This window comes from Ovis aries, chromosome 14, assembly GCF_016772045.2.
Source record: "Ovis aries strain OAR_USU_Benz2616 breed Rambouillet chromosome 14, ARS-UI_Ramb_v3.0, whole genome shotgun sequence".
Classification (NCBI taxonomy): Eukaryota; Metazoa; Chordata; class Mammalia; order Artiodactyla; family Bovidae; genus Ovis; species Ovis aries.
In genome coordinates, this window is record NC_056067.1 from 14,701,248 (window position 1) to 14,726,868 (window position 25,621).

Below are 25,621 nucleotides of genomic sequence, written 5' to 3' on the forward strand. Positions count from 1 at the left end.
AGAAGCAGAAAAACAAATATCATATATTAATGCATATATATGGAATCCAGAAAGATGGTACTGATGAAACTATTTGCACGGCTATAATGGAGACCCAGACATAGAGAACAGACTTATGGACAAGGGCGAGGGAGAGGAAGGAGAGGGTAAGATGAATAGAGAGAGTAGCATGGAAGCATATATACTAACATATGTAAAATAAATAGCCAATGGAAATTTGCTGTGACTCAGGGAACTCAAACTGGGGCTCTGTCATAACCTAGAGGGGTGGGAAAGGGTGGGAAGGAGGTTCAAGAGGGAGGGAACATATATACACCTATGGTTAATTCATCTTGCTGTTTGACAGAAATCAAACCAATATTGTAAAGCAATCACTAAATCAATTAAAAATAAATATAATTATTAAAAAATGAAGGAAGGAAACAGTCTTAAAAAAAAAACTTTCCGCCCATCTCTCCATAGACTTGGGATAAACAGGCCTCCCACAGACATAAATATAAATAATCCTTGAATCATCTCCTACTATAACTATTCTTTTGTCTAACCCGGCTCCCTTACTCAGTTAACATACTTCAAGAGCTCACTTCCATCTTGCAACCCCACAAACTATTCTCTAGATAGTAGTCAGAATGATCTTTCTAAAAGGCAAAGCAAAGCATGTCACCATCCCCTAACCTCATCCCACCACCCAGGGATAATTTCTTCTCACATGGTAAGAACAAAAAACAAAATCTTAGTTTAAAAGCCTTAAATAATCTGGCCCTTGCTTATCCCTCTGGCTTCATCTCAAACAATCTCCTGGTTTTACTGTCTACATTGCAACCACGTAGGCCCTTCTGTTCCTGCTGCTGCTGCTGCTGCTGCTAAGTCGCTTCAGTCGTGTCCGACCCTGTGCGACCCCATAGACGGTAGCCCACCAGGCTCCCCCGTCCCTGGGATTCTCCAGGCAAGAACACTGGAGTGGGTCTTCTGTTCTTAAAATACATCAAACTTTTAACAACCTTAGAATTTCTGCATTTGCGATTTCTGTCAAGAATGGTTTTCTTCATGGCTACTACCCCCCTGTCATGTTCCTATTCAGTCTCAACTTAAAATGTCACCTCTCAGAGAAGCGCTATTATTGTCACCCTGCTTATGTAACTTATATACAGAGTACATCATGAGAAATGCTGGGCTGGATGCAGCACAAGCTGGAACCAAGATTGCCAGGAGAAATATCAATAACCTCAGATACGCAGATGACACCACCCTTATGGCAGAAAGCAAAGAAGAACTAAAGAGCCTCTTGATGAAAATGAAAGAGGAGAGTGAAAAAGTTGGCTTAAAACTCAACATTCAGAAAATTAAGATCATGGCATCTGGTCCCATCACTTCATGGCAAACAGATGGGGAAACAATGGGAACAGTGAGAAACTTTGTATGGATATGAGAGCTGGACTATAAAGAAACCTGAGAACAGAAGAACTGATGCTTTTGAAATGTGGTGTTGCAGAAGACTCTTGAGAGTCCCTTGGACAACAAGGAGATCCAATCTGTGAATCCTAAAGGAAACTGGTCCTGAATATTCACTGCAAGGACTGATGCTGAAGCTGAAACTCCAATACTTTGGCCACCTGATGCGAAGAACCAACTCATTGGAAAAGACCCTGATGCTGGGAAAGATTGAAGGTGGGAGGAGAAGGGGACAACAAAAGATGAGATGGCTGGATGGCATACCGACACGATGAACATGAGTTTGAGTGGGCTCCAGGAGTTGGTGATGGACAGGGAAGCTTGGTGTGCTACAGTCCATGGGATCACAAAGAGTCAGACACAACTGAGCAACTGAACTGAACTGAACAGAACAGAAAAGCCCCCAATCACTAAGTCAAAAGCAGTCTTAACAATCACACACCACAGCATTCTATTTTAATTCCTTACAAGGCATTTATTACAAGTTGATATTCTCCCTGTTTGTTCTCTATTTCCTGCCCACAGGAATGTAGTAAGATCTATGACAGAAGTGAACCTGCCTTGAGAGTAGATTGATTCATTACTTTAGACCCAAGGCTTAGACAGTGCCTAGTATACAGCAGGTGCTCACATAATACATCTGTAATCAGTCTACTCTTATTTGGGGTTCAAAAACATACAAAGTTTTTCTATTTTATCAAAGATGACAAAATTTAATTTTTAAGAAATATATCCACTGAATATACCCAATCTGTCTATATTAATGGGAAGATAAAATTCAAACAAAAAAATTTTTTTTAGATATTCTATATCAGGGAATAACAAAGAATAAGCAATGTGTCCAAAAATTATATTCACATCAAAATCAGGTTGTATATTTTTCAGCCACCAGTTTAAAAGATATTACTTTAACATTGTTACAAATTTTACCAGCATTATGAGGGGAAAACCCAAATGTTTATCAAGTAGTAAACAGATAAACAAATTGTGGCATATCCACACAAAGAATACTATTAAAACTAAGCAATAAAAAGGAACGAATTATTATATATAACAATATGGCTAAATCTTAAATTATGCTCAGTGAAAGAAGCCAGGCAAATGAGTACATACTATATGATTCCATTTATATAATACAAAGTTCTAAAACAGTAACAGCAGATCAGTGGTTGTCTGAGGGAAGGGGAAATAAGATGGAGAGATCACAGAGGGGAACTAGAAAACTTATGGGAATGATGGACATGTTCATTATCTTGATTGTGGTGACTGATTAGTGTAAACAAAACTTATCAAAGATACACTTCAAATATGTGCAATCTATTGAATGTCAATTATACCTTTATTAAACATTAAAAAAATTTTTTTCTTAAATCAGATTAGGTCACTCCCTAAGCCCTTCAATGGCTTTCCATCCTCCAAAAGCAAAAAATAGAAAATCTGTCACAAGTTTTACCAGCATTGGTGAATTAACATTTAAATAGAATGAACGGCATATTAATGTCATAAAGCTGATTTCCAATAGCTAATAAAAACCAAACACATACTTCAATAGATTTTATTTAAATTCAACAAAAATTGAATAGTAAATTCACAAAAACTAATTTTAAATTTCTACATCGAAAAGCTAAAAATATGGTAAACTCTCACAATTACCTGTAGAAGATGGTGCTTTTTCTGGGTGTTTTGCATTTAAAAGTTTTCTGCTAATAAATATGTAACCACAGGGACATGATTTACATGCAACAGGAACCTACAGACAAAAAAAAAAACAATTTATTATTACTACTTTTCTGTTGTTAAACTTCTCAGTGTTTATTTAGTTTTCTGAGCTGAATGATAAATTACTTGAAGTAGGAATCATGGGTTTATTTAAACCCCGCCTCCTTATAATAAATGATGAGATGGGTATTGGGTCCTCTACATCTTCACATTCTACTAATGCATTACAACACTAAGACTATAGCAAATACATGATAAAAGTGTGCTGATGTAAGTGAACAACAAAAAACCACAACAGGATCAGAGCCAAGGAAAATATATTGGAAAAAAGGTAGCATTTCCTAAAATATTAGTTTGATAGCAGTTGATAATAGAATAAGTTGGAGGGCATGGTTGGGAAGTCATTAAAGTAATCCCAGCATAACATTTTGAGGGCCCCACTGGAATAATGAGACTGGAAACAGAGAAAAGGCAGATCTGTAAGACATTTCAGAGGGTAAAGAACTGAAAACATGAGACGGTAAGATACCAATTACTACTGACAGGAAAACAAAATAGTTTACAACAACCAGTTTGAGGGGTCAAAGTGCAGTATAAACAACAGAGAATGTAGGACAAAGCAGGAGTTGAGATCTAGGATTTTATAATGTCAGGTCCAGGAAGGAAGTTTGATAAAATACTTAAATTCTCCAGGCTTCTGTTTCAAAATCTATAAAATATTTTTACAAGAGGGTCCTTTCTCCATTTCATATAAATATTTTTTTAAGTCAAATGTTACTGAAAATTACTGAAAAAAGTTTTAGATTTTCCTCTACAATTGTTTCACTAATATTAACCTTAATGTTCCTTGGACTGGGGACACATTCACTAAGAACCAGAAATTAATCTCAACAAAAAGTACTCACAAAATAGTAATAACAATTCTGGTTTGTAAGATAAATTCCATTTGTTGTAAAAGTTTAATTATGATTATAAAGCTTTCATCCATTTATGTACAAAATGCCTCATATTATAGAATATAAATATTTGATCTAAATAAGCTAAATCATAATTTTGGGAGAATTCCTTTTCTTTGCAGTAAAAATACTAAAGAAAGAACTTGTTGTGTATTCATGAAAAATAACAATGAATGCTATAAAAATAATCAAACTCCAGTATGTCTAACAGTTTCCTTTATCAAGAATATAATGAGATTCTTTCAAAAAATGGCAGAAAATGTAATGTTACACTCTTATTAGTGAGAAATATGCCTAAAATAGGTAAGTTTTGTCATTTTAAAATTTCACATCTTCATAGAAACCAAGCTCAAAGGTACTGACTCATTTCCTTTACACTTAAACACATCATTAAGGGCATAGCAGTAATATAAATTGTTTTAAGTTAATGCTACCCAAAAAACAACAGAACACGATGTTCTTATTCAACAGATCCTTTGCTACTCAACAGCCATTTTCTTTCAGCTACTGAAACTCAACAAATTGAAATTTAATTCTGTGTCTTATACACAAAAAATACATCAATCCAATCCAGAATTAACAGAGTGCTACAGTTAGATGAGAAATGTAACATTTGGCTTTCAGATGACTAACGCAATCGATAGGCTGATTTACATCCCTTAATGAAAGCATCTTATGTGCAAGAACATTTAGGTGCCTGAGCTAAATCACCCTAAGGGCCTTTTGAAAATGGAAAGTTCCTTTCCCTCACACCAACCCTGGAAAAAAGCCAACTAACCACCACCACAATACAGATCCTGTAAAAAGAATTGTTAAGCAGGGTGGCCAACTTCAGTAATATTAGTCTCTTTAAATTATTGTATAATTTAGATTTTTTTTAAAAAAAAATCTAAACTTCCTTTAAATTTCAGTTGTAATGCCAAAAACAACAGTAATGAAAGTTCTAATGCTATACTTTCAGGATTTTAAAATGGAAGAAAAAAACTTAAAGTTTTGTTTACTGATGGCTTGTGAATCAATTTATTCCTTGAAAAACAGGTATTTGGATTGTTTGCACATGTTTTAGAAGACAAGCTCTAAAAAAACCTGCAAAAAACAAAATCCTGGCCCTATATTATTTCACTGATTTAAAAAAACTCAAAAAGATAACCATTTTATGGAGCATACATTTATATTCTTTGTTGCTAAGGGGAAAGTTACCTATAGCAGACATATTTGCTAAAGGTCACATAAAATTTTCTAAAATTTTTTTCCAAAAAAAGGGGGAAAAGCTGATCTAATAAAGAAGAAAACAAAAATGCAAAAACAGAAATATACACCAAAGACACCAGAAAAATAAGGATCTTGACTACTACTATACTCAAAATGGCTCAGTAATTTGAATTAGTGGATGTGAAACCCGTTGAAAATGAAAAGTATTGTGGTTTGGATGTTTCAGAACTTTATTTTCAATAGAGGCATGTAAAAGGGGATGTTATAAAGCAACTGAAAATCTAGGTCTTTCTTGTTTACTGATCTCTGTACCCATTTTTAAACTTACACATACAGAACACATGTAAATCTACTTGGCTGAGGCAACTTCCTCAAACTTTAAAAAGATGTTACATTTATGCTTATAAACTGTATCTAAATTGTAATTTAATGTTCACCAGGCAACTTAGTATAACAGTAGTATTTTTTTTTTTTTTTTAGTTTCTTTAAAATGTCTTTTGGGGTTGTAATTTTTCTCATTTATAAGAAATCTATACTTTCAAATAATTAGAAAGCTAAAATTAATCTTACTTTCTTCTATTGAGTTACTTTCAATAAAAGACAAATTGCTTTTAAGAATAACCAAAAGTTTGAATTAGTCATCATTTACGTTATCTTAAGTATTCAGAATAAAGGACAACACAAACTAACATTTTAAATTATGTTGTAGCTTGCTATGCAATGAATTGTGTCCCCACCCTGCCAAAAACATCCCAGCAATAAATTCATCTGTTAAAGCCCCAACTCCTCAATGTAATGGTTTTTGGAGATGAGATAATTAGGTTTAGATGAGTTCATGAGGGTGGGGCCCTCATGATGGCATTAGTGTCCTTAGAAGAGCTGTCAGAAAGCTCTCTTTTCTGCCAGGATCTTGGGGCTTCCAGCCTGTGACAAAATAAATTACTGCTGTTTGAGCCACCCAATCTACAGTATTTTGTTATAGGAGCTGGAAGAGGGGTTGTGTGTGTTAACAACAAAATGAAATACAGTATTGCCAAATAAAATGCTGATCAGGTTCTGATGAACAGATACAAAGACTCCTACAAGTTTACAATCCTTTCCTCTTTCTTCAACCAGGATATTCAAAACAGGTTAAGGTAACTTCATGCCAAGTACTGCAAGGTCATGACTCACACTAATTGATGCCCTAAAGACACTGGAATGCATAATGCATACCATGTAAACCTTATATTTCTGCACAATTGGAACAAATGGAAATGATTTAAATATTGAAATAATCTTCGACAAGGAGACTTAAATAAAGAAGCCCAATTTTTTCAGAATTTAACAAATTTAGTTCAATGTTAAGACTGGAAATTTAACTTTGGTTTGGCAAACATGGCTAAATTGTTTTTAAAATGCATACTCAATAAATTCATAAAGTCAATAAACCATAATTCTCCTTGCACAGCCTTCCTCTAATCAGTATCTCTACCACTGCCCATAAAAGATACTGAATAAAACATGTAACATTTTCTGTTAAAAGATCTGCTCCATCTTTAAGCTTGCTCCTTAAAGAATGCTCTAAAATCAGCTTATTAAAAGAATCTTCAGCCATTTCAAATTATTCCTCATTTTAAAAAGAAAGAAAGAAAAAGAAAGGGGGAGGAGAGAGGTAGTCATTTTGAAAAAATTCTCCCAGTGGAAAAGGAAAAAACACACCCAGATCAGCATGTTGGCGTGAAACAAGGGCCCTTACTAACGCTTTTAACTCAGAGTTTTAACTCATTAGATTATAAGGTTTTAGAGGAACGGGTGAAAAATGAGGCACTCTTAAACTAAAAGAGTAAATGAGATTTAAAACATTACAGCTATGACACCATTAATTCTGTGTGGAAAGCAGTCATTTAAAATTCATAAAACCACATACATATTTTTTAGAAGATCTAGAAGCAGAAATCCTAAATTTTTAACAGTGGATACCGCGGCGGGTAGGGGAACGTGAGGAGCGCCCAGAAAGAAAGGGCTTCAATGGGGACGTAATTCAATTATATTCCATTTAAAACAATGTACAGAAAAGATTCACGATTATTTACGTGAATAAATCTTAAAAATAATGTTTTAAGAGAAAAAAACTCCGTATTTCGCCAAAACTTATAACTATTACACTGTGGGCCTTACTGTCACATTTAAGCATCCGCCCAGGTGGCGGGGGGATAGTTTGGGGGGTCCACCGTCCACATCTGAAATGGGAACAAAGCAACCCTGAGTGGCAGGAGGGGGATTTGGGAGCCAGGAGCCCTGACTTGGGAGTTCGCACATCAGGCACTCTCGTCGGGGCAGGAGGGGGCTGAGGGACGGTTCTCGTCCACTGGGGCCGCTGCCCCACACTCCTGCCGCTGTCACCGGAGCCGGCCAGGCGACTCGAGGAGGCTCCGGACAGGTCGCCCCGTCCGCTCAGGATAAACTCACGCCGCCTCTCACGCCCAGCCCCAGGGCACGACACTCGCCCGTCTGACCGCCGCCAGGTGGACCCCGGCCGGGCCGCGGCTCCGGGCGCTTCTGCAGCAACCCCTCGGCTCGGCCGGGCCGGTTCGGGGCTCCCGCGGTGGCCACAGAGCCCGAGGGCTGGCCCCCTCGCTCGGCCGCCGGGACCCCGGCGAGGCGGCCTCTCCACAGCCAACGGCCACGGGCAACGGCCGCTGCCCGCGCGCACCCGCCCCGCTGGCCTGCGCGTTCGGTGCCCGGCCCCCGACGCCCACCTGTTGGTCGCACTCGGGGCATGATTTGGTAGCCATCTTCACTTTCTTAGCTCGAGTTGCAGACATGCTTCTCTCAGGCGGCGGCGGCGGCAGCAGCAGTGGCGGCGGCGGTGGCGGCGGTTCGGACTCCGCCCCTCGTACCTCAGCAGCCCAGCCTCTGCCCGCGCGGCCCCCGCTGGCCAAACCGAGGCTCTGACGGGTGCGCGCGCGCGTTCGCGAACTCAAGCAGAGCCTGAGGGTCGAGGAGGCGGGGCGCGGCGGGCGCCGGCTCCAAGGAACTGCGGAGCACGCTTCCACCCACACGGTTCTGGTCCTCCAGCGGGTCTCGATTCTCACGAGAAGACACAGCATGGATTTTCCGACGGGACAATGGACACGCCTTCTCTCGGCCGGATGAACGGCGTGGGGGCGTGGCTTAGCCTGGATTCGGCAGTAACGGGCGTCGGGCTCCACCAACGAAAGCACAGAAAGGGCGGGTCCTGGTGCTGAGCACGCCCCCTTCCCCGGAGGAAGAAGGTGAGAGTGAAAAAGCAGGTGGGAGGTAAGACTTTTCGCACAGATACCGACGTTTGATAGACTTCAGTAAATGTTAGCAAGTCTAATCACTGATAAATTATAATAGACAGCTGATGAGTCTGCTAGATGCCAGCCTTGAGCTCTTCACCCGGAGGTATGAAATTCGTTAAGTCAAATATGTATTGAGGGCCAAATCGGCCAGACAAATTTGAATACTGGGAGGTGCCTGTCCTCAAACGCGTAGTTTAGAGGTGTAGAGGGCCTAACGTTCGAATACAGGGGAAATGAGTTGTTGGGAGGAGTGATTCGGTTGACTACAATATCAAAATTTAAAATTCACCTCCCCTTTGATCTTGCAATCACATCCCTAAGAATTTGAAAAGATATTTTCCCTAAGAATTTAAAATATATTCTCCAGCTGTGCTCAAATGCATTTGTGCCAAGATGTTGCACTTCGCAGCACAGCTTAATCAGAAACAGCCCAGGTGTCCACCAACAAATTGCCTGAGCAAATTTAGGTATGCACACATCAGAATTATCATTGCAGTTTTTCAAAAGAATGATAGTTCTATATGAAGTGATATAATGATCTCTAAAATAGTATTAATTGGAAGAGCAAAGTACTCTACACCTTGTTTAAGATTGTGTAAAATAACATGAAAATGTATTTATGGTTACGTATACATTAAGAGACTAGAAAAGGAAGTGGAGGGCAGGAAGAGGAGGGAGGCATATTCCATATAGTATTGTATTAATGTGAATTGTCTACTAGGTTAACCTAATATGACATAGGACAACCCCTCACCCCCCACCCACTCCTCCACCCCCGCAAAAGAGAAAAGGATTTGTACACAGTTACTGAGGAGGTCAACTGACACACTGTCAAGGGAGTTGGTGTTTCTGAAAGGCTTTCTAGTAGAGTTATCTCTAGTACTGAATCCCCAAGATCAAATTGCCAACATCTGCTGGATCATCGAAAAAGCAAGAGAGTTCCAGAAAAATATCTATTTCTGCTTTATTGACTATGCTAAAGCCTTTGACTGTGTGGATCACAACAAACTGGAAAATTCTGAAAGAGATGGGAATATCAGACCACCTGACCTGCCTCTTGAGAAACCTGTATGCAGATCAGGAAGCAACAGTTAGAACTGGACATGGAACAACAGACTGGTTCCAAATAGGAAAAGGAGTACATCAAGGCTGTATATTGTCACCCTGCTTATTTAACTTATATGCAGAGTACATCATGAGAAACACTGGGCTGGAGGAAGCACAAGCTGGAATCAAGATGGCTGGGAGAAATCTCAATAACCTCAGATATGCAGATGACACCACCCTTATGACAGAAAGTGAAGAGGAACTAAAAGCCTCTTGATGAAAGTGAAAGAGGAGAGTGAAAAAGTTGGCTTAAAGCTCAACATTCAGAAAACAAAGATTATGGCATCCAGTCCCATCACTTCATGGGAAATAGATGGGAAACAGTGGAAACAGTGTCAGACTTTACTTTTTTGGGCTCCAAAATCACTGCAGATGGTGATTGCAGCCATGAAATTAAAAGATGCTTACTCTTTGGAAGGAAAGTTATGACCAACCTAGATAGCATATTAAAAAGCAGAGAGATTACTTTGCCAACAAAGGTCCGTCTAGTCAAGGCTATGGTTTTTCCAGTGGTCATGTATGGATGTGAGAGTTGGACTGTGAAGAAAGCGGAGCGCCGAAGAATTGATGCTTTTGAAGTGTGGTGTTGGAGAAGACTCTTGAGAGTCCCTTGGACTGCAAGGAGATCCAAACAGTCCATCCTAAAGGAGATCAGTCCTGGGTGTTCATTGGAAGGACTGATGCTGAAGCTAAAACTCCAATACTTAGGCCACCTCACGAGAAGAGTTGACTCCTTGGAAAAGTCCCTAATGCTGGGAGGGATTGTGGGCAGGAGGAGAAGGGGACGACAGAGGATGAGATGGCTGGATGGCATCACCGACTTGATGGACAGGAGTTTGGGTAAACTCCAGGAGTTGGTGATGGACAGGGAGGCATGGTGTGCTGTGGTTCATGGGGTCGCAAAGAGTCGGACATGACTGAGCGACTGAACTGAAGGAAGTCAGGTGGAGTTGCCCAATCAGAGGTGAGAAACCACCAGGCAGATGAGACAGAGTAAGCAAAGGCAGAGAAGTCAGTAGCTTGGTGTTGTGAGTACACCAAGTGCAAGACAGAGTTAAGACTGGTGATGTGGATCATACCCAGCTGTGCAGACAGGGTCTTTGCTACCATGGGAGGGAGTTTAGGCTTCTTCCTGAGTGCCGTGGGGCAGTAGAGGTTTTATTTTGGGGAATTAACAGGATTATATTTGAAGTTGATAATGATTGGACCAGTAAAACACCTCAGGTCTTAAGACCTGAGGCATGGGGAGAGGATGGACAGTAGTGGAGAGGAATTTTAAAAATATGAAGGCCATATTGTTAGTAAAACTTAAGGAGCTATTTTGTTGGTGGAGAGCAGCGGCCATGGACGTTTCCAGGATGACTCTCAAACTTCTAATACAAAGAAATGGAGGAATAGAAGTAACAGAGGAAGATAGTACCTCAGTTTTCCTTGGAGAATGGTGTAGGGCATGAATTGGGAACCCAGGTCCTGTAATCCTGGCCTTGAGAAGTTTTCTGAAAATTTCATTTGACTAGGTCCTTTTTAGGAAACTCTCCCCAAAAGGGCACTTGGTTGGTGTGGGTAAGGAAGAGGTCTTTATCTCTGTGGGGTTTTTGGCACACACTGACAGTTGACTGATGCAGACTCTATCCAGGTTCCCCCTTCTCTCTAGCCATCTTCTAAGTAGGAATGGGTCATGTGGTGTTATTGCTGGCCAATAAGATATAAACCAAAGTCCACTGAGTGGGATTTTTGGAAAGGCTCTGAGTTCCTGATAAAAATGAAACAATTCTTGTCCAGAAAAACCTCTTTGTCCTTTGCCTTTCACACTTTTCTTACTCTCTGGAGCATCACCTTGAGGCCATATAGGTAAAGCAGCCATCTTATGACAATGAGACAATAAGGTATTGGTTATATATTGTTACATAACAAATTACCCCCAAAATCAGTGGCTTAAAACATACCTGTTTCTGTGAGTCAGGAATGCAGATGTGGTTTTACAATCTCATCTGAGTGCTCAACGATGGGGAGATCCACTTCTCAGTCAGTTCAGTCACTCAGTCATGTCCGACTCTATGCAACCCCATGAACCGCAGCATGCCAGGCCTCCCTGTCCATCACCAACTCCTGGCGTTCACCCAAACTCATGTCCATTGAGTCAGTGATACCATCCAACCATCTCATCCTCTGTTGTCCCCTTCTCCTCCTGCCCTCAATCTTTCCCAGCATCAGGGTCTTTTCCAAGGAGTCAGCTCTTCGCATCAGGTGGCCAAAGTATTGGAGTTTCAGCTTCAGTGTCAGTCCTTCCAATGAACACCCAGGACTGATCTTTAGGATGGACTGTTTGGATCTCCTTGCAGTCCAAGGGACTCTCAAGAGTCTTCTCCAACACCACACTTCAAAAGCATCAATTCTTCGATGCTCAGCTTTCTTCACAGTCCAACTCTCACATCCATACATGATCCACTTCTAAGCTCACTCATTTGATTGTTGGCAAGCCCCAGGGCCTCATCACATGGAGATCTGATCTATGGTAGCGTAGAATAATCAAGGAGGACTTCCTGGAGTAATCAAGGAAGAAATGTGCATGATAGGTAGCGTTAACAAGGTAAAGAGGAATAGCAAATATTCAACCAGAAAGAGCAGCATGGGGAAATTAACTGAGGTAAAAGGAAGTGAAAGGAAGCTATTGTTGCTGAAGCACCAAGAGGAAGAGGAAGAGAGAATCTGACATATTGAGGATGGGTGCTGGAGAGTCCGCTTTCCACTGGCTTTCAATGCTACTTCTCACTTTGTTTAAGATCTTTTATGTGTGCTGTTATAAGTGGCTGTAGGTGCTCTAGTCTCATAGTAAGCAATTAGAGCAGGCAGAAACTATAATATTTTAATACAGGGATTATGTACTTGAGAAACCAAAATGGCCATTTAAATGTTTTTTCTTTGGCTGAGCTTACTCAGTTTGTGGGATCTTAGTTTCCTGACTAGGGATCAAACCCAGGGCCTTGGCAGTGAAAATGCAGTCCTAGCCACTGGACCACCAGGGAATTCCCTCAAAACTGTTCTTTATACCCTTTACTATACCCAAGCTGCGGGGGGTGGGGGGGAGGAGTGGTGTTAAGAAAAAGTGAGGTGTAACAGCCTTCATTTCCATTCCTTTATTTTGATACTCAAAGTTTCTACCAAGGAGCCCTTTAAAGCTTCTCTTTCTTTTCTTGGAAAGGAGAATGAGAGCACTTGGCTGCTTGGGCAGTCTTGATTTCCTTAAAATTTCTCATTTTTCTTGAAAATCTAATATATCTCCTAAATTAAAGAGTTAAAAGTTTAAAGCTGTAGTTCCTACTTTTCCAAAGCAATGGAGAAATGATCATCACAATGATGAAAATGTAGTCATTTTGTGTTGATTCTGTTCACAACACTATACTCTGGATCCCGCACGACTCTGTATTCATCCTTATGTGTAACAAAAGGTATATAAGCAAACCCAAAAATAAAGAAATCGGATCAGTTTCCAGAAAGACTGATTCCCCCATGTCGCTTCTCTCTTGCTCCCGGTTTTTCTGGCTGAATTCCCATCTGGAGCATGGATGCTATTCCACGTAATCCAAGTTATTCAGCCTCCTTTTCTCTACGAATCTTCCTACTACACTATCCATTTCTAATCTCTCTATATCTGTGATTAAATATGTATTTTTCCAAAGACGCCGACTCCATCCCCCCACCTTCGAATCACCCTGGATCCACCGGGGCTGGACCCCGGCAACTGAGCACCGAACTCAGCCCACTGGCTTGCCCTAGACACAGAGGGGCCTCCAGAGGTGTCCCATGCCTTGCTTTGCCTCCTTTTTCTTTTTCTCCCATAGTATTAAATACTGCTTATTGGGCATCTACTCTGTGCCTATCCTTACATTATGTTCCTCTTCCTCCCCAAATCCTGCAGAGTATACAGTTAAATAAAGTAAGGCTCAGGGAGCATTATCAGTCAGGAGTGTTTTGGTTTCTTTTTTTTTTTTTTTGCCAAACAAAGAACCCAAATCAAAATGGCTTAAACAAAAAGGGTTACTGGCTCACATAACCAAAAAACATGAATAGTAGTACCAGTTTCAGGCACAACTGGATCCATGTCCCCAAACAAACATTTTTGTCTCTCAGGTCTACATCCCTTCTTGGAGGTGATAGGAAAGATGGCTCAGATAGCTCACCATCCTATATTTGCTCCTTTTCCTGTCTCATTACACTTCACTGCTTCTGTTTGGTTTTCCTACCTATACCAGAATCACTCATCTGGGCTAGACAAGGACATCCACTGATTATTTTAGACCAAAATTCAGCATCCAGCTCTGGAAATCTGACAGGGTGTCTGAGAACTGAGGGAAGGATCAGTGGGTCACAGAACAACTACCATCCAGAGTAAGTAACTTTACAACACTTTCTTTCACAATGGCCAAGCCACTGCCTCTCGCCCTGTTACCATTTATCCTCACCCTGACCTTGATCCTGGGAAAGACTGAAGGCAGAAGGGGATGGCAGAGGATGAGATGGTTGGACATCACTCATGATTCGATGGACATGAGTTTGAGCAAGCTCTGGGAGCTAGTGATGGACAGGGAAGCCTGGCGTGCTACAATCCATGGGGTTGCAAAGAGTCAGACATGACTGAGCCACTGAACTGGACTGGACTGTGCTGCCTTTGAAATAAAGTCCTTCCCACACTTCTGGTCTTAGTCCTCTTACCCCATCAGTCTGAACTAAATCAGAAGCTTCACTGTCCTGGGAGTAAGCAAGAGTCCACAGAAACTGTAGATTCCTTGGTAAACCCATAGATGTAGTAGTACAACGAGCATGTGACTCCCAACCAGGGCATCCAGCAAAGGAAATAAATTAAGACTGGAAGCACGCTATGCTCTGCTCACCAAGCCTTGTGTCATGGTGCAGGATTGCACCTACCCCAAGGAAAGAACACCTTTTTCCCCCTTTCTGCAGTAATACGTCCCATTGTCCTTAATCCCTGGGATCATAGTCAATTTTACTTTAGGGAATTTCCATTCCATGTCTTCCTCCATTTCTCTCCTTCCCTCCCTTTCAGTGTCTCTCTCCCCCTCCAGGTAAAGATTCATTCCAAGATGTCCTCTTACCTCTTACCTTTCAAGATTCCTTAACTCTCCTCTCTTTCATGGATTAGACATAGCAAGTTGTCAGCAGGGAAAGAGGCAGGAAAAGGACCATCCCAGTATCTTTATCATAACTTAATCCCTGGATGCCACAAAGAATAACTGCAATCTGGTTACAAAATCATAAACAGGCCATTAGCTATGGCATCTAACAGGCCACCTACGTTTTAAAAAATAATAAAATCAGAATGGAAAGTATATGAATGAAAGGATTGGCTCTGTGTGACAGAATGAGTGTTATCATCCAAAAGCATCACTGAGCCATGTGTGCATGGCATTTAGTATTAGAAACATGCTTTCATTTCTTTAGTGAAAAAATATTTTCTGAGAGTCTCTGATGAGGCAGTTCATCTCTCTGGAACCCCCTTTACTTGGACCTTTGCATGACGGACTCCTAAGCATCTTTCACATACACATCCACTCTGGGCTCCACATTCCTCCAGTGAAAAAGCCCAAAACTCAGGGGCAGCTTGTAGTTTTCCAGCACCTTAGGTTCCTTTCCATATTCATGTTCTGCCAGGGTCTGAGAAGGTATCAAGTTGAACCACATGAAATTGCCTTTTTATGGGCTAAATGAAAATGTTAAGTATTTTGGACAAAAAATGCTATACTCAACAAAAATATACACTGTTAGCATTAACTGCTTTCCCCAACTGATAAGTTTCCCCCAATATTAAATGGTATATACTATATTTATAAAATTCAGCATTATTAATATTTATTCAAATCCTCCAATTACTGCTTCTCAATTGGAGAAAGTTTTGTTTCTTAGAGTTCCAAATGACAGGAAAGGTGGTAATTGGTTGAAAAAAAGTCAGGTAAATATGATGAATGTGGTAAAATTTCTTAGCTCAATTAACTTCTCCATGGTGGTTTGTGATTTCTGTGGTCAGATGTCATGGAAAAATAGAGGTTCATGTCTGCTAACCAATACGGAGTACTTTTAGATAAACTTTTTATATATAATTTCAACTTTTTGGCAATAAGATGCTACCATTAGTTATACCTGGGTTAAAAAGCAGTAATAAAATAGTCATTGTAGACCACCATACCATTACCAGAACCTTTTTTGATTACAGTGATGGTTTGAACACATGTTTGGGAACTTCATCAACATCTATCCATCGTCCAGATCACTTTCGATGTCACTTTTTGTCAAAGCTTATGATCCTCTCCCAAATATGTCTCTGTTCTTTCAAATCTTAAGAGATGAGAATATCTCTAACCATCTGAGTTTATGATCATTCGTTAACTGGTGTGGTACCTGCCCACATGTCCATTTTTTTTACCTTTCCTATTGCAGCCAGGTGTCAAATTATTGTAGCAGAAACTCCTAAGTCTGCTGCAAGACTTCGAATTGCTGTTTTGGGGTTAGCTTCTATCATAGCTCTCAACTGATCTTCATTTAAAACAGATTTGGGTTTCCCCAAAGGCTCATTTTTCAGACTCAGATCCCCAGAACAAAATTTTTCAAACTAACATCCAGCACTAACAGAGCCTTTCACTAACAGAGCCTTTCCCAAAGACAGAATTGATATTTCTACTTGCCATGTCTGCACTATGAGCTAGTTTAAATTTATATTTTAAAAAGTATTTGTAACTTTCAAAGACGTGGTATTGTTCACATCTGTAGAGAAAATAAACAATAAAAACTCAATTGTCAAAGAAAACTGAACATATACAAAATTGTATACTTAGATTCTGTTACAAAACTTTCATTTTCCTCGAATTTTCACTCACTGATTTTACTGCCTATCAGTTCATCTTGTCTGCAACAAAAATTACTGTTTAGCTAATGCTGGTTTTCTATTTCCTACAGTTCTTCCACAGTTATTAAACTAAAGTTCTGCTATGAAGGAAGAACTGTCCCTTTCCCCTCATTTTAAAATTTTTATCAGTAGGGCTCATGGATATTATACTTTATTAATTCAGTTGATAACATTATGTCTTTTGCTCAAACTATTCCAGCTTTGGCCATTAGGAACTCCTTTAGTTTGGCTCCTGTGTTCTTTCAGCAATATTCTCCCATTTCTTTCTCTAAAATAAAATAAAATAAAATAAAATAAAAATTATCTGGCATGCCTAAAGATTTTCCAAACACCTTTATCCCATCTTAGTCCTGTAATTGACCTCTTCTCTAAAGATCCCTGGTTCCTTTTATTGAAGACTCATACTTAAAAATTGGATGTAATAACGTTACATAAAGTAATAAAGTTTCTTCATTCCTGCTGAGGTGTCATCACTTCTAGTTCCTCACACTGAACAGTTAGGAGAAATATGTATGCATACTAACTGACACATATAGTGATAGCTCGGATTCCAGTCCAACCCAAAAGAGGTCATTTTAGCCTCTTCCTCTCCTTATGAAAAACCCAGTTCTTATCTAAAACATATTTACCTGTTTGTTCAGTTTGAGTATACACATAAAGCACAGAATTGTTAATCTATACCCCTGTGAGAAATACATTTACTGACTAGATTACAGCATTAATCCACGGTTCTTTGATGTCTAACGTTACTGTATCTACTCAAGATAGTATTTTCCATAATTACTTGGGTTGGTTCTTTTCTTCCCCATCCTATTCAGTGTTACTCTTTTCTCATTCCACTACCCAGTTCCCATCTCTCCATTTCCCTACAGCCCTATAGATTACCAGTCACCTCACTTTGTGGTTTAACCCTGCTGGCATTGATTTTGGACAAATGAACAACTACATATATGTATTGTCTTATGTCTCCTTTCTTACATGAAAGGTAGGATACTATAAATACTATTATGCTTGATTTTTTTTTTTTTACTTAACTATATTTTGGAAAGAACTGCAAAGAACTGACTCATTGGAAAAGACCCTGATGCTGGGAAAGATTGAAGGCAGGAAGAGAAGGTGTTGACAGAGGATGAGATGGTTGGATAACATCACCGACTCGATGGACATGAGTTTGAGCAAGCTCTGGGACTTGGTGAAGAACAAGGAAGCCTGGCATACTGCAGTCAATGAAGTTGCAAAGAGTCAGGTACGACTGAGTGACTGAACTGAACTGGTATTCTGGAAAACACTCCAGATAAATTAATAAAGATTATCCTATTTTTAAAATATAACTCTATTACTCCACTGTACAGATATACCAGTTTAATTACTTTCCTATGTACAGGCATTCAGATTGTATCCAATATTTTGCAGTTACATACAATGCTGCAGTATATATCTGCATGTGTTTTCATATTGCTGGAGATATATCTTCATGGTAGATTCTCAGAAATGGTCTTGCTGGGTCAAAAGGTAAATAAATACTAAAAAAAAAACTATGTAACATTTTTTAGGTATTGCCAAATCTCTCTTCAGAAGAGTTAGAGCAATTTGTATTCTCACAAGCAATGTATGACAGTGCCTGTTTCCCCACAGTTTCACCAACAAAGTGTCTAATTACCATTTTTATATCCGGTTGTTAGAATTTTGTCTCTCAATTTTTAAGACCTCTTTATACATTAAAAAATTAATAAGGACTGACTATAAAGTACAGGAAACTCTACCCAATACTATATAATGACCTATATACAAAAAGAACCTAATATATATATATATACACACACACTATTTATATAGCAGAAACAATATTATAAATCAACTATACTCCAATAAGAATTGTAGTAGTATTCTCATCTAAAAAATTATCATTTTATGGCATAGATTGTGAATATTTTTCCCCACAAACTTTGTTTATGGAATTTTTGTCATGCAAGAATTGAATTTAGTGAAATTTATAAATCTTTTCTTTTAATGCTTCTGGATTTTAAGTCACAGTTAGCCTTATTTTCTACACCATGATTATAGAGGAGCTAGTTTATGTTAGCAGTGGATTGAAGTGAACTTTTAAATAATATTACAAGGACAACAAAAGTAAAAATAGATAAATTTAACTACATCAAAATTTAAAACTTCAGTGATGAGGACACAATCAACAGAGTGAAAAGGCAACCTATAGAATAGAAGAAATAATTAAAAATCATATATCTAATAAATGGTTAAATATTCAGAATATATAAAGAACTCTTACAATTCAACAACAAAAAAATTACCTGATTTTAAAAGATGGGCAAAGGACCTGAATAAATATTTCTCCAACAAACATACACACATGGCCAACAGGCATATGAAAAAATGCTCAACATCACTAATCATTAGGGAAATGCAAATCAAAACCACAATAAGATAATCACCTCACACCCATCAGTGAGAGGGTAACAGGCAGAAAGGCCAGGGGTCTCCAAACGGAGGAAATAGCCTGCAAGTGTCAGACATTTTTATCTCTCTTAAGTGGCAGGAGGAAACAAACTAGTGATATTTTTTTCTTCTCTATACAAATTTAAAAGGAGGTTTTTCTTAAAATACTGTGTTACCGTAATAACACCTGGTTTCACTGAAGTTAACTATTCTCAAACCTTGAGTTAACCAATGCATTTTTCTTATGGAAATGTTTGTCTTAAGCTATGCTAATGTACTATACATTTACCCCAAACTCTGTCTTCAAGTTGGTTCCTCCTAATGGCTCAGAACCTACTTGACAAACCAGTATGTTATACTTAGCTATTGTTCCCCTAATCTATGTAAATGAAACTATTTGTATGGTAATCTGCCCTTATACAAGATTCAAGTTAATCATTTTATGGCCTGGGGTGAATCTTCTGGTGCCAAGATTATCCCAAAATGCATCTTATGGGTGAGGGGCCTGGTGCCATTCTGAGTTTTAAGACATCTCTTTCTTTCATTAACAGACTGCTAGTGACTATATAACATCCAGCTGAAGCTAACAAGGGGGTACTCTTTCTGCCCCCTTCTGATGCCTATGTCAAGAGCTTTCTCTATCTCCTTTATACTTTAATAAAACTTTATTACACAAAAGCTCTGAGCAATCAAGCCTCGTCTCTGGCCCTGGATAGAATTCTTCTCCTCTAGAGGCCAAGAATCCTGCCGTCTTTTCGTTCAGCAACAACCTTTCATCAAGAAAGCTGCTAACAACAACAACAAAATCATGGAAAATAACAAGAGTTGGCAAAGATACAGAGAAATTGGAACACTTGGGTACTGCTGGTAAGAATATGATGCAGCCACTATGGAAAACAGTATATTGGTTCCTTAAAAAATTAAAAATAGAATTACCATATGATCCAGTAATTCCACTGTGGGAACTGAAAAGCATTGAAAGCAGTATCTCAGATATTTGTACACCCAAATTCATGGTGGCATTATTCACAATAGCCAAAAAGTAAAAGCAACCCAAATGTCATTCAAACAATGAATGGATAAACAAAATATGGTAAATACCCAGTGGAACATTATTCAGCCTAAAAAGAAATAAACTAAGTCACATGCTACAAAATGGATGAACCCTGAATACATTATGCTAAGTGAAATATACCAGTCACAAAAGGTATATGAGGTACATAGAGTAATCATATTCACAGAGATAGAAAGTAAAATAGAGGTAGGTTACCAGAGGCTGAGGGGAGGGAAAAATGGGAAGATGTTGTTTAAGGAGTATAGAGTTTCAGATTTGGTAGATAAACTAGTTCCAGAGATCAGTGGCACAAAGATGTATATATATATATATATATATATATATATACTTGCTACTTCTAAACTACATATTTAAAAATGGTTAAGATGGTAAACTTTATATTTTGTATTGCAGTGAAAGTGGCTCAGTTGTGTCTGACTCTTTGGGACTCGATGGACTGTAGCCCATTAGGCTCCTCTGTCCATGGAATTCTCCAGCAAAGAATACTGGAGTGGGTAGCCATTCCCTTCTCCAGTGGATCTTCCCAACCCAGAGATCAAACCCTGGTCTTCTGCACTGCAGGCGGATTCTTTGCCATCTGAACCACCTTACCACAATTAATACAAATTAACAAAACGTAGATAAATCGGGCTTCATAAAATTTAAGAATTTTGTGTATCAAAAGACAGTATAAAAAAGGGAAAAGGACTTCCCCAGTGGTCCGGTGTTTAAGAATGCGCCTTGCAATGCAGGGGACATGGGTTTGATCTCTGGTCTGGAAAATAAGATCCTACATGCCTTGGAACAACTAAGCCTGCTTGAGCTACAACCAAGAGTCTATGAGCTGTAAGCAAAGATCTACAGGATACAACGAAGATCCCATCTGTCAAAACTAAGACAAGACACAGCCAAATAAATAAAAAAGAAAAGGGAAAGACAACCTACAAAATGGGGGGAAATGTTTGCAAATCGTGTATCTGACAAGAGATTAATACTCAGAATATAGGGAATTCCCCAAAACTCAACATTCTAAAAACGAAGATCATGGCGTTTGGTCCCATCACTTCATAGCAAATAGATGGGGGAAAAATGGAAACAATGACAGACTCTATTTTCTTGGACACCAAAATCACTGTGAACGGTGACTGCAGCCATGAAATTAAAAGATGCTCTAGAAGAAAAGTTATAACAAGCCAAGAGAGCATATTAAAAAAGCAGAGACGTTACATTTCCAATAAAGGTCTATATAGTCAAAGGTATGGTTTTTCCAGTAGTCACATATCAATGTGAGAGTTGAACCATAAAGAAGGCTGAGTGCCAAAGAATTGATGCTTTTAAACTGTGGTGTTGGAGAAGACTCTTGAGAGTTCCTTGGATTGCAAGATCAAACCAGTCAATCTTAAAGGAAATCAACTGTGAATATTCACTGGAAGGACTGATGCTGAAGCTGAAGCTCCAATACTTCGGCCACCTGATGCAAAAAGCTGACTCATTAGAAAAGACCCTGGTGCTGGGAAAGGTCTAAGGCAGGAGAAAGGGACATCAGAGGATGAGATGGTTGGATGGCATCACTGACTCAATGGACATGAGTTTGAGTAAGCTCCAGGAGATGGTGAAGAACAGGGAAGCCTGGCATGCTGCAGTCCATGGGGTTGCAAAGAGTCGGACACAACTGAGTGACTGAACAAACAAAGGTATTAAATGCAGAGTGTAGGGAATACAGTCAATAATAATGTATATGGCTGTATGGTGCCGGATGGTAACTAGACTTATTGTGGTGATCATTTTGTAATGTACAGAAGTACTGAATCACTATGTTGTATACTAGGAACTAACACTGTGTTGTAGGCCAATTACATGTCAAAAACAAAGACTTAAGAGATCATATTTGTGTTTCAGTTCAATTCAGTTCAGTCGCTCAGTTGTGTCCGACTCTTTGCGACCCCATGAATCGCAGCACGCCAGGCCTCCCTGTCCATCACCAACTCCCGGAGTTCACTCAGACTCACCTCCATTGAGTCAGTGATGCCATCCAGCCATCTCATTCTCTGTCGTCCCTTCTCCTCCTGCTCCCAATCCCTCCCAGCATCAGAGTCTCTTCCAATGAGTCACCTATTTGTGTTTACCAGAGTCTTATAGAGAAGGGTGGGGGAATTGGATGAAGTACACAAAAAGTACACATTTCCAATTATAAGATAAATTAGTACTAGGGATGTAATGTGCATACATTTGCTTCCTTAGTTGCTTCAGTCGTGTTGAGTCATTGATCCTATGGACTGTAGCCCACCAGGCTCCTCTGTCCATGGGATTTTCCAAGCAAAAATACTGGAGTGGGTTGCCACGCCACGCCATCCTCCAGGAGATCTTCCCGACCCAGGGATCAATCCGCATCTCTTTTGTCTCTTGCACTGGCAAGCTGGTTCTTTACCACTAGTGCCACCTGTGATGTAATGTACAACATGGTAAATATAATTAACACTGCTGTATGTTACATATGAAAGTTGTTAGAGTAAATCCTAAAAATTCTCATCAGAAGAAAAATTTTTCTTTCTTTTATTTAGTATCTATATGAAATAATGGATATTCACCAAACTTATTGTGGTAGTCATTTCATGATGTATCTGAGTCAAATATTTGTGCTGCACATGTTAAACTTACGCTGTATATCAATTCAGTTCAGTTCGTTCAGTCGCTCAGTTGTGTCCGACTCTTTGCGACCCCATGAATCGCAGCACACCAGGCCTCCCTGTCCATCACCAACTCCCGGAGTTCACTCAGGCTCACGTCCATCAAGTCAGTGATGCCATCCAGCCACCTCATCCTGTCGTCCCCTTCTCCTCCCGCCCTCAATCCCTCCCAGCATCAGAGTCTTTTCCAATGAGTCAACTCTTCACATGAGGTGGCCAAAGTACTGGAGCTTCAGCTTCAGCATCAGTCCTTCCAAAGAAATCCCAGGTTTGATCTCCTTCAGAATGGACTGGTTGGATCTCCTTGCAGTCCAAGGGACTCTCAAGTGTCTTCTCCAACACCACAGTTCAAAAGCACCAATTGTTCGGTGCTCAGCCTTCTTCACAGTCCAAATCTCACATCCATACATGACCACTGGAAAAACCATAGCCTTGACTAGACGGACCTTAGTCGGCAAAGTAATGTCTGCTTTTGAATATGCTATCTAGGTTGGTCATAACTTTTCTTCCAAGGAGTAAGCGTCTTTTAATTTCATGGCTGCAGTCACCATCTGCAGTGATTTTGGAGCCCAAAAAAATAAAGTCTGACACTGTTTCTACTGTTTCCAAATCTATTTCCCATGAAGTGATGGGACCGGATGCCATGATCTTCGTTTTCTGAATGTTGAGCTTTAAGCCAACTTTTTCACTCTCCTCTTTCACTTTCATCAAGAGGCTTTTTGGCTCCTCTTCACTTTCTGCCATAAGGGTGGTGTCATCGGCATATCTGAGGTTAGTGATATTTCTCCCGGCAATCTTGATTCCAGCTTGTGTTTCTTCCAGTCCAGCATTTCTCAAGATGTACTCTGCATATAAGTTAAATAAGCAGGGTGAAAATATACAGCCTTGACGTACTCCTTTTCCTATTTGGAACCAGTCTGTTGTTCCATGTCCAGTTCTAACTGTTGCTTCCTGACCTGCATACAGATTTCTCAAGAGGCAGGTTAGGTGGTCTGGTATTCCCATCTCTCAGAATCTTCCACAGTTTATTGTGATCCACACAGTCAAAGGCTTTGGCATAGTCAATAAAGCAGAAATAGATGTTTTTCTGGAACTCTCTTGCTTTTTCCATGATCCAGCGGATATTGGCAATTTGATCTCTGGTTCCTCTGCCTTTTCTAAAACCAGCTTGACCATCAGGAAGTTCACGGTTCACATACTGCTGAAGCCAGGCTTGGAGAATTTTGAGCATTACTTTACTAGCATGTGAGATGAGTGCAATTGTACAGTAGTTTGAGCATTCTTTGGCGTTGCCTTTTTTTGGAATTGGAATGAAAAGTGACCTTTTCCAGTCCTGTGGCCACTGCTGAGTTTTCCCAATTTGCTGGCATATTGAGTGCAGCACTTTCACAGCATCATCTTTCAGGATTTGAAATAGCTCAACTGGAATTCCATCACCTCCACTAGCTTTGTTCGTAGTGATGCTTTCTAAGGCCCACTTGACTTCACATTCCAAGATGTCTGGCTCTAGATTAGTGATCACATCATCATGATGTCAATTACATCTCAATAAAAATGGAAGAAACAAACAAGAATAAATCCTAATAGACTCTGCATTAACCTGAGAGGCCCTTTGCTTAGGGCAAGATTTAACAGTTACCTTAAAGAAAGAATATTTAATCCTGAAGACAGCCAGCCAGATGACATGGAATTACTGGGAAGCCTTAAGAAAACAACAAATGGAACAAAAATTATAATGAAGTATAATTCAGTGGTTTTTAGTGTTCACAGTGCTGTTGATCTAATTTTAGAACATTTTTTTGTCCACCTCCCATAAAAAAACTCTGTACCCATTAAATTTATTCCACATTCTCCCTCTATCCATTTCCCAGTCCTGAACTGTAAATCTATTTTCTGTCTATAAATTTGCCTGTGTAGGTATTTCCTATACTTGGAATCCTACAGTATGTGATCGTTCATGACTACTTCTTTCACATGGTATATTTTCAAGTCATTCACATTGTAGCATAAATCATTATTTCCTCTCCGTTTATTGTCAAATAATATTTCATTATATGGATATACAACATTTTTGTTGTTCAGTTGCACAGTTGTGTCCAACTCATTGCAGCCCCATGGACTGCAGCATGCCAGGCCTGCTTGACCACCATCTCCTGGAGTTTGCTCAAACTCATGTCCACTGAGGCCATATAAACATCTTGTCCTCTGTCGTCTCCTTCTCCTCCTACCTTCAATCTTTCCCAGCATCAGGGTCTTTTCCAGTGAGTCAGCTCTTCTCATAGATGACCAAATATTGGAGCTTCAGCATCAGTCCTTGCAGTGAATATTCAGGGTTGCTTTCCTTTGGGATTGACTGGTTTGATCTCCTTGCTGTCCAAGGGACTCTTAAGAGTCCTCTCCAGCACCACAGTTTGAAAGCTTCAGTTCTTCAGTGCTCAACCTTCTTTATAGTCCAGCTCTCACATCCATATATGACTACTGGAAAAACCATAACTTTGACTATAAGGACCGTTGTCAGCAAAATAATGTCTTTGCTTTTTAATACACTGTTCATTTAGTCATAGCTTTTCTTCCAAGGAGCAAGAGTCTTTTAATTTCATGGCCGCAGTCACCATCCACAGGGATTTGGGAGCCCAAGAAAATAAAAGTCTCTCACTGTTTTCATTGTTTCCCCATCTATTTGCCATAAAGTCACAGAACCAGATGCTATGATCTTAGTTTTCTGAATGTTGAGTTTTAAGCCAGCTTTTCAC

At 39.6% G+C, this 25,621-nt stretch overlaps 1 protein-coding gene and 1 long non-coding RNA gene across 3 annotated transcripts in view; one reads left to right on the plus strand and one right to left on the minus strand.

Annotated features, from left to right (window-relative positions):
* The window catches only part of C14H16orf87 (chromosome 14 C16orf87 homolog), a 39,891-nt gene extending 31,443 nt beyond the window's left edge, over positions 1 to 8,448 (minus strand). For both annotated transcript variants that reach the window (XM_060398302.1, XM_027977797.3), the window contains exons 1-2: positions 8,081 to 8,448; positions 3,106 to 3,202 (exon numbers count right to left, since the gene is read on the minus strand). In XM_060398302.1, the coding sequence (XP_060254285.1) occupies positions 3,106 to 3,202; positions 8,081 to 8,431 (448 nt within the window). In that variant the 5' untranslated portion in view covers positions 8,432 to 8,448. The remainder of the gene's footprint in view (positions 1 to 3,105; positions 3,203 to 8,080) is intronic.
* A 116-nt stretch (positions 8,449 to 8,564) lies between these two features.
* Positions 8,565 to 19,805, plus strand: LOC132657731 (uncharacterized). Its single transcript, XR_009596279.1, has 2 exons — positions 8,565 to 8,621; positions 17,723 to 19,805. It is a non-coding gene; the product is annotated as an uncharacterized LOC132657731 (long non-coding RNA).
* Positions 19,806 to 25,621: the final 5,816 nt, after the last annotated feature.